The sequence below is a fragment of the Monodon monoceros genome, unplaced genomic scaffold, assembly GCF_005190385.1.
Source record: "Monodon monoceros isolate NGI ecotype Baffin Bay Population unplaced genomic scaffold, NGI_Narwhal_1 Contig656_ctg1, whole genome shotgun sequence".
Classification (NCBI taxonomy): Eukaryota; Metazoa; Chordata; class Mammalia; order Artiodactyla; family Monodontidae; genus Monodon; species Monodon monoceros.
This window is the reverse complement of record NW_021702283.1, coordinates 1-10000: the sequence shown is the minus strand read 5'-3', so window position 1 is coordinate 10000 and position 10000 is coordinate 1. Positions and strand designations below refer to the sequence as shown.

The 10000-nt window shown below is 43.1% G+C and overlaps 1 protein-coding gene and 1 pseudogene across 1 annotated transcript; both read right to left on the bottom strand.

The window, feature by feature from the left end:
- Positions 1 to 3019: 3019 nt before the first annotated feature.
- On the bottom strand, positions 3020 to 3926 carry LOC114890843 (annotated as a pseudogene).
- A 4693-nt stretch (positions 3927 to 8619) lies between these two features.
- LOC114890838 (transcription initiation factor TFIID subunit 7-like) lies at positions 8620 to 9994 on the bottom strand. Its single transcript, XM_029214746.1, has one exon. The coding sequence runs from the start codon at positions 9982 to 9984 to the stop codon at positions 9154 to 9156; it is 831 nt and encodes a 276-aa protein (XP_029070579.1). The 5' UTR covers positions 9985 to 9994; the 3' UTR covers positions 8620 to 9153.
- Between the last annotated feature and the right edge of the window lie 6 nt (positions 9995 to 10000).

Sequence of the window (10000 nt, the reverse complement as noted above, 5' to 3'; positions counted from 1 at the left end):
AGATCCCTGAGAACAGAAACCAGACCATTAATATCTGAATACCCAGAGCTCAATACAGTATACTGTAAATGGTGTGAATTCAATAAATATTTTTATTTAGGTAAATAATTTAATGATAGAACACTCAAATTTCTTTAAACACAATATTTCAAGTTACTATATTTTTGTCTGAGTACAGATCTGGAGTGGTACAAATTGTATCTAAATGTTGAACCATGAATTAAGCAAAAAGGGTGGAAAACAACTCTTTTGACTTAGGTTTCGATTCCTTACTCCCACTCTTGCTTGGCTCAAATAATTTCTATTGAAGATATTTAGGTAAACCTTTAATGGACAACATGTGAAAAGGTCCGTTGACTATAGGGCTAATTGAGACAAGCTCATGGGTACTGAGCAGGGGGCCTTCGGACTTTGAAAGCTCCACTTCCTGCAGAAGCCATTCCTGTTCTCTTTTCTGCTTTAATCCAGACCTGCTTGAATGAAGCCCCATTAAGTAGCTACTGACCACTTACGTACGTAATATATAACTTAAATGTATAAATAACTTAGAAGTAAAGTAGAAAATGGTTTTCTTTTAAAGAAAAAGCAAATGGAAGACCAGCCACCGCTCTGGAGCACACCAGGCATGACACTGAGCATCCCCTCCCCAAATGTCTGCCCCAGCCCCCATATGTCAACATCCATCACCCTGACCCTCTTGCCTCTGGCAATATGGCTAGACTTACCTCAGAGGTTTCCCAGATAGAAGAAAGCTGAAGGAAACTGGGGATTCCATACCAGGTGTACATTCCACCAGCAGTGATTGACACACATGCTACGTGCGATCATTAACACTGGGAGCCTGCCTGTTTTCAGCTTTACAGGCTGCTTAAGAACACTTCTTATTGAGAGAGACTCTGCTGGTCTTGGATCATCATGGAACGATGAGGCTTACTTTAGTAAGAATGACTCTCTTACATTATAGGGCCAGAGAACAGATGCACAAGTGTGTAGGGATCAGACGAACTATGTTTTTTTGTTTTTGGTTTTTGTCAGTGCCTATATACATACATATGGTATAGTTTAATAAAGTTGCTTTTCTTACGTTTCATTGCTTTGTAAAGTCACATCATATATACAGTCATCAATAAAACTCACAGATGGCCAGTACAAAATTTAGAAGTTTCCAACAGTGTAAAAAAATGACAAGGAGTTATCAGCCCTCAGGTAAACTTCAGGATGGGTCAGCCCTAACATTAATCACTGTGGACTGCAAGCACTAAGTTCTGTCTAGTTCTATTTGAGAGGAGAGGACTTCATCCACTGGTAACGTCACCTGATCACCATCAGGGAACAAAAAGTTCTCATGGCTTTGGCACTCTCTGTTCCCTGGAAGGGTTTCTGACTGGTGGAGGCAGAGAGGACAGCGAACGATCCAAAAGGAATCAACAACCCCTAAATGGGCCAATAGTACATCCTGGAATCCTACCCAGGCCAGGACCCTGAGACTGGAAGCTAAGAACTGTTGTCAACTACATGGGTCTTCATCCAAGCACAGAAGCACAGCCCCATCCCTCACCCCTTCCTCAGTCTAAAGGAGAGCAGACGGGAAGCTCTTTGGGAGAAGAGAGGAAGGAAATGTGGTACAGACAAAGGCCAGGCTACTTCCCAGAGGCCTTTGCTCTACTTCCCAGAGGCCTGATTAGTTAGGCCACACCTAACTAAGAGTGTGGAATATGATCCCACTTTTAAGATGAATAGCACTATTTTAAGAGTAGAACATCTTGGGAAAATCCAGGATGCCTACTCTGAAACTTTAACTCGAGGCTGTGGAAGACACATCAGTATGCAGGTATATTCTCCTCTTAAGAATCTAAGATGACGGAGACCACCCTGGTGGTCCAGTGACTAAGGCTCCAGGCTCCCAGTGCACAGAGCCCAGGTTGGATCCCTGGGCAGGGAACTAGATCCCGCATGCCACGACTAAAAAAAGATTCTGCATGCTGCAACTAAAGATCCTGCATGCCGCAACTAAGACCCGGTGCAGCCAAATAAATGAATAAATATTAAAAAAAAATCTAGATGAGAAAAAATATGAAATCTTGCCATTTGCGACAACATGGAGGGACCTTGAGGGTATTATGCTAAGTGAAGTAAGTCAGACAGAGAACGATAAATACTATAGGATTTCACTCATATCTGGAATATGAAAAACTATAATAAACAAACCAAACCCCTAATAAATGAACAAACCAAAACCAAATAAAACAAACATGTTATTACAGACAACAGAGTAGTGGTTACCAGAGCGGGTAGGTAAACGAGGGAGACAAAGTGGATAAAGGGGGTCAACTGTATGGTGATAGATGAAAAATAAATTTTTGGTGGTGAGCACATTGTAGGGTATACAGATGTAGAAATATAATGCCATAAATCAAGATTACCTCAATAAAAAATAAATCATTGTAAATGAAAAAATGTAGATGGATATTTTCGTTTTCAAGCACCAAAAACTTTTAAAAAACTTTAATTGGCTAATATAGCGCACATGTTAAGCAGACTTTTAAAGAGACCCTACATCTTGAGTGGGTTAAGTAATGATTTATAACCATCTTGAAACATGTTTAACTCGGTTTTTCTAGTGACATGAGATTAAACATGGAAACCAAACTGTGTTTCACTCACAACATATAAGCAAAGAAACTGCATGGACATGTGTAGATTTATGCAAAAGCCCGGTGATACAACTACGTTTAGCTTTTCAGATGAGGTACATACGGCCACCCACTCACCCTGTATTATCTCACCAAACACAAGAGCAGCAACTTTTCTATTTCAATACAATTATGGGCAGAAATTATATGATATAAAATAGAGGTTCTTCCATAAAGGTTAAGATTTAGCATATAAGCAGGGAAGACAAAAGCAAAGTTCCCATGAAGTCAAAAATAATACCACACTGGTCCAGTGCTCCATGAAACTCTGAGTTAAATTATAGTCCTCAAAGGCGTGTACTTGGATCCAGATTCACCAAGACACTTCAGTATGCTTCAAACTGGCTCAACATCATCTTCCTGCTGTATTCATAAGCCAAAAATAGTGCCGCATTGGCAGGGAACGCTCGAATCAAAGTAGCTTTCAGACCAGAATATAAAGCTGCTACTCCTTCCTTTTTCACAACACTTAAAAGAGTTCTGATAAATCCTGCCTGTTTTCCAAACATGGAAAGAACCTGAATTCTGGATTTGATACAATCCACTGGGTATATGACAAGCCAAAGGCAAATTCCAGCAATTCCACCGCTTAACATCAAGGGGACAGGGCCTAGTTCATCTTTTGATCCATCCGAGGCAAAAAACGAGCGGCTCAGTTCATAGCCACCGAAGAAGAAGAAATAGCCTGGTACTACTTGAAACAGAGTGCTCGTGAGTCCGTGGTAGAAGCCCAAGGGGCCATCCTTTCTAAGGATACTCTTCGCGACGGACCAAACTGTATTATGGCTTTTTGCTGTCCTCCCTGACATCTCCAGTTCGTGCATGGTCTGCAGCCGGCACTTCACCAGCTCAGTGGGGCACAGGGCCAGCGCGGCAAACGCAGAGGCGACGGAACCAGCGGCCGCAGTCTGCAGATCATTCAGCTTCGCCTGCTTGTCCAATCCAACCACTTTCCTCACGAACTGTTGGCAGAAGCCGTAGCACAAGAAGAGGACTGACTTCTCGGCGACGTAGGCCATCAGCGCGGGGGCCGGTCCCTTTGTAGAAGCCCCGCAAGCCCACCTGGGAGTACGTCTTCAGGCCACAGTCGACGAGGCCCTTGTACAGGCCAGGGAACGTCTGCATCTTCACTTGCATTGTGTCGAAGGGCTGCCCGGTCAGGACGCAGGCTGTGCCCCCAAGGGCCCCCGCGGTGAGGTCGACGGCGGCTTGGATGGCAGGATTGGATTTCATGTTCGCCCACTCTTCTGCTGGTCTCCGAGGAAGGGAACTCTCTGGAGCTTAGGAGGCCGTCCCGTGTCCAGCCGCCTGCTCTTGGCTCTCTCTCCGGCGCGGGAGAAGCCGCTTAACCCCAGACTAGGCCGCGGGCCGCCCTCCCCACGCACTGAAATACCCCCCGGCCCGCGGGCCCGCGCGCGCCTCTCCTGGCGCCCTGCGGCCTCCGCGTCTGGGCCCTAAACCCGTCAGCCGCCCTCCCGCTCGCTCCGCGCCGCCAGGCAGTCCCAGCGCCCGCGGGCCCCGGGGCAGACTAGAGAAACACTTCTAATGACTCTCAATACAGCAGTAGAAAGCTGTCCGATAAACTCCTGCGATTACGGCCAGAAACTCTAGGCGCTGCTGCGGCGGACGAAGACTTGCCTTCCTGTTCGGCCAGAGACCCCCACCTCCCGGCAAAAGAAAATGGGAGGTGCTAGATCGCGCCTGGGGTCAAAGGGTCAATCTACAGAGACAAAGGTTTAAAATAGGGAAAACGAACAAACACTTTGCGGGGTTTACCTGACAATCGGTGGCTCCTTCGGATCAGAAAACCCTTAATCGTCTCCGGAGAGGAATGGCGGCTCCACAAAGGTGCCGGCCGCCGCGCCTCTCCAGGTGTAGCTCTTTGCTCGCCGGGGGCGACGCCGGGGGGGGGGGGGGGAGGCCTGAGGCGGGCAGATCCCCTCTTTCGTGGTAACATCGCCGTGGATCCTGGCCTGAAGCCCTGTGAGCTGGTGGGACGCACACCCTCGTTATTTCTAGAGGTTAAGTCAAGGCCGTGTACAATCGCATTGGAAAACATTTATATACAGCTAAAAAACTTGATATAAAAGACCTGTGTGGCTCCAGCGCTCTGTGCGTGCTAAGTCTCGGGGTTCTTGCTGAGGAGCCATGCAGCTTTAGGCAGCAGAAGTTCTGGATATAACTGACTACAGGCCTAGTAGGCAAGATGCAGTTTGGGGCATCAGTGAGGGTACCGCTGTCAGGACACACTTATCCTCCCATATGCTTATAATCCCAGCGTTGGAACGAATTCTCTTAAAGTTTACATTTTAAGCCCTAGGCGGTATTTTACTTTGGGGGTAAAAACAAAATGGTGGAGGGGGGCAGAAAGTATGCTAAAAGGATTCTTTCATTTAGAAAGCTTTCCTTGTCTGATTCTTTGGATATCAGTTAATATTTAAAAGTGAGGCACCTAAAAGCAGATTGTGCGTGGATACTGTTTGGCAACAGGTAGACTTCATTGTAGTAAGTAGTGACTTGGCCTTTTCTTTGGAGAGTGCCCAAATGTATCTGGATTTCTTTTCTCTGGTACCATATGGTTTCTTCAGAGAATAATCTTCCAGTCTTGACTGTGTGTGTTTGCGGGGGAGGGGGGGTGCGGGTGGTGTTTACCTTGGGTACTGATTTAATGACACCAAGTGGGAGAAGAGGGTTGACATCCCGCAGTCAGAAAACAGACTTCCACACAATTCCCTTGTTCAATGCTATGGACTCCCAGCCTCCATCTGTGCCTTCTTTGGTTCAATTTACCCAGAAAATAAACTTTCTGTCTGTGGCATGGGTAAGGAAAAGTCATCTGGCTTGAGTGAGATAGGGCTCCTGGACATCCAACAGCTCTGAGCACAGATTTTATCTTATTTTTTTTGTCTGTGCCACATGGCATGCAGGATCTTAGTTCCCAGACCAGGGATGGAATCTGGGCTCCCTGCGGTGGAAGCCCAGAGTCCTAACCACTGGACTGCCAGGGAAGTCCCTGAACACAGATATTAATGAATCCTGTTTCTAGCCTCACGCCTTCCCTCCTCCTTGGAAACTGCCTGCGAAAACTGAGCCTCAGTGTCTATATCAAGTGGGTGGGTTTGTTTCTCCTTGGTATACCTCCTTGCAGACATTTAGCATGTAACTTTCTGTGATCTATGAATTTATCGTTTCTTCATCTGCTTTGGCCTTCTGAAAACATTAACATCTCTCATCCATTGTTGTCTCATCTCCTATTTTCCTTGCCCTTGGGGGTTACTATATTAGCAGGCTATCTGACAGAGAAAAGAGATTCATGAGAACAATGTGCCATTTTAAACTAGAAAAAAAATTTTTTAATTTAAAAAATTTTAAAAATTTCATATCACATTTGATGGTTTTTTAAAAATTAACTTTATTTATATATTTATTTATTTTTGGCTGCATTGGGTCTTTGTTGCTGTGCTCAGGCTTTCTCTAGTTGCCGCGAGCGGGGGCTACTCTTCGTTGCGGTGCACGGGCTTCTCATTGCGCTGGCTTCTGTTGTTGCAGAGCATGGGCTCTAGATGCACGGGCTTCAGTACTTGTGGCATGCAGGCTCAGTAGTTGCGGCACATGGGCTTAGGTGCTCCACAGCATGTGGTATCTTCCCGGACCAGGGCTCAAACCTGTGTCCCCTGCATTGGCAGGTGGATTAACCACTGCACCACCAGGGAAGTCCCTCACATTTGAGGGTTTTTAAAAACTGTTTTGGTTTTTTAAAACTGTCCATTAATTACCTATGGTTCATTGTTTATTTTTTAAAAGCACATACTGTTTTTACAAACACAAGAGATGCAGGATACTACAATAAATCATCAACGGCTTTTGCATTAAATTCATATATGTATATGTTTTGGAGAAACCAAGTCAGTAATCAGCGCCAGGGATCATGAGGGCATTAATAGGGAAATCGTCTGTAATTTCATTGAATTATCAGACACAGTTGTGCAATAATACACAGATCTCAAGTTCCATGAAATATATTTAAACAGCTGGACTTGGAGCACATGTACTCCCACGCATACATGGAAAACAATGGCAAAGGAACTTCCAAATTTTCAGTGAAGATGCACACCCACATCACATGTTCCCTAGCAATCAGATTGAGTAGCCAGATAGGATTACCAGAGAAAGTAAGGTTTGAGCTGAGGGCTGAGTAACAAAAAGCTAGCCATGAGACTATCTGGAGACTGTTCCAGGAAAAGGGAAATATAAGTGTAATATAAGTAAAACTCTGTAGTGTGAAAGAGCTGGGCGTTTGAAATATAGAAAGAAGGCCAATGTACCTGCTGTGTGGTGAGCAGTCTTCCTAGTCTGTGTTTTCACACAATTCTTACCAGGTAATAAAAGTTTAAGCAGAGTTGAAGACAGTCCTTCAGAGACATGATTGGTCACAATTTGTCCAAATTTTCTGTCTCAAACATTTGATCTACAAATTCAAAACGTCAGGCTTTATGACATTTAGATGTGAACATAAAGATCCCATTTACCTAATCTATAGAAATAATGCAAAACAGAGACCACACTGACATGCTTATTGCAGCATTCTGTGTAATAGCAAATTTAAAATGGAACAACCTAAGTGACCGGCAATAGGGGAGTGAATAAAATTAAGAATTTATAAAATTTCTGCATTGCTTAAAATTTTCAGTGAGTTTTCTCCTATACTATTTTAAGACACTAATTTAAAAAATTCAACTTCCATTCATGAACTCAGAAATATTGAAAACCGTAGCCCAACTATACATCACACTCATCAGGCAAGGGAGCTATGAGAAAAGTGAGTCTTTTTTGGTAACTCTGGATTTACATGAAGGGAAATGGATCCCAATCTTCTTCAGTTAAGTTTTTCTCTTTTGAAGTTTACATAACAGATAATTACTCTTCATTATGGAGGTTTTAATATTTATGCAAGACCAAGCCGTAAATGAATCAAATAAAAACCAGAGCTACAGTAGTAAACTGACTCAGTTTGCTAATGCTGCGGAGGTATTTGAAGCAAACTTTGTTTCTGCTGTAATTTATAAACTTTTAGAATGATTCTTTAATTTGAAATCAGTCAACCCCATTTAAAGCAGCTGTTTCTTTTTACACTTTTCTACCATTTCAATCAGTCTTTAAATCAAATTTTTGATCCCTGTACGTTCAGGCCCTAGTAAATAGGCAATGACAGTTTGCTTTTATTCTAGGAATTGTTCCAAGTCCTTATATGTATCAACTCAATAGCCAACAACTCAAGGGCCCCGAGGTAGGTAATATTATCACCTCCATTTTAGAGATGAGGAAACTGAAACCAACAGATTAATTTACTTGCCCAAGATCAATCTCAACTAGGTCACTGAAATAGGATACAAACACAGGCACCACATCTCCTGACCTTGTGATTTTAATCTCTACTCTTCTTTAGTAAGTTTACAGTGACTAACAAGGCAAAGTACGTAATCTCGGTGAATTTACAGCCTAGTGAGGACATGGGCAACAGGTAACTTAGACTTTGGTGTGATAGACGCATAACAGTATTTATCCCAATAGACTATTATAGAGAAAGAGTAGTAATTAAACTCCTTGAAAAAAATGTAAATAAGCTCAGGATTGAAAATAGTGAGAGAATGTGGTGAGATCAGGCTGAAAGAAAAGAATTTAGGAGAGTTTAGGAACGTTCTTTATCTCCTGACCTCCAAATGGAGCAGGTGGATTGGAAACATAATGCAAAGATGACATTTCCCCGTTTCTTTGCCTCTGCTGTTCCTCTTTTTCTTAAATTCTAACATATCTGCTTCTTTTCCTACAAAACAGAATCCAATTGGTCAGTCCATTAAACCCCATAAAGAAACCACTTCAGAAGAGGATCTGATACCCACTACCCCTAAAAGAGCAAGACACATTATAAGGTGAAAATTACTTGCTTTTATTTATTGTGAAAACAACTTTATGAAATGATTTGCAATGCAAAACGTGGAAAACTGCTTTGAATAACTGGGACAATAGCTACAGCATGGGAAAACATATGTAAACAAACTTCACTGCCACCAAACTAGACTCTACTTATTTATCTCAGATGGCATCACAGAGTAGCAATGGCAGCTTCTGGTAAACGGAGAAACAGCAGCAAAGTCCTGCAGTGAAGCTGTGATTAATTGCTAAACTGAACTGTTCACTCCACTAATCCTACAACTTCCCTACATTTACCTGTCTATACATTCCTACTTACTACAGGACAAACACCCACCAAAGTGGTTCCAGAAGACAAATGGGATAGAAATTCACAGTTATATTTGACTACAAGACAAATCCAATAGAAGGCAGGGGAGGAAATTGGGAACTACTGCAAAGTTTTACTATCTAGTCCAGGTGATGAAAACAAAGTTTTTCTTTCAAGGCTGACCACTGTCAGGAATGAAATTAAGTATCAAAGCTCTCCTCACTTCTCTAGGAGTGATTCTAGCTCTTCTTGCAAAGAGCTGAGCTGCTCCTTTTCTCGGTCTTCCTTTTGTTTCAGTTCATCCAGCACAGCCTGAAATCTGTTCTTGAGAGCCAGGTTTTCCACTTTCAGGATGAGATCCTCCTGTCGCTTCGCCCTGTCCTGGGTCTCTTGGAGCTTGCCTTTCATGTTATCAATCTGTTTCTGAATTCCCATAACCAGCTGATTAGTTCCCTCGTTTTCTTGGTGGTGTTCAGCTGACTCATTTAGCTTGTCCTGTAGCTGCCTTTCCAGATCTTCCTCAGTGTCAATGATGTTTATATCTTCTTCGTCTTGATGCTGTGTCTCATCTTCATCTTCACTGCTGCTGCTAAGGTCATTGAATATCTCCCGAAGCTCATCATGTTCTAATGAGTCATGGCCCTGCCTGTGGCCAGACATTCCTGGGGAAGAGATATCAAGGCCTTGATTTTCTGCTTCTTTTGTTTCATCTTCAGCAATTATTTCCCAACGGGTACTGACAGCTTCCGCATCTGTGCTCAGCAACCGCTTTACTTCTTTTTCCACATCTGGAGACTCAATATACTTCTTCTTTGCTGTCTTACGGAACCTTCTCTTTCTGACATTTTTTAGAGGCAGAGTAATTCCATGGTTCCATACAAACTTTTTCTCTTTGTCCTTATCCTTTTTCTTGCTTGCTTTGGGATCAGCAGTGGCAACTGGTTCCTCAACGGGAGGATAGAGATCACCGTCAACTGTAGCGACAAGCATCTGAGAGACATCAGCTGTCTTGTAAAAGGTTTTTTTATCAATGGTTTTCAAACTTTCCATAACACATGGCAGATCT

Excerpts from the sequence above, each read along its gene's own strand:
- LOC114890838 (XM_029214746.1), bottom strand. The coding sequence starts at position 9,984 with ATGGAAAGTTTGAAAACCATTGATAAAAAAACCTTTTACAAGACAGCT.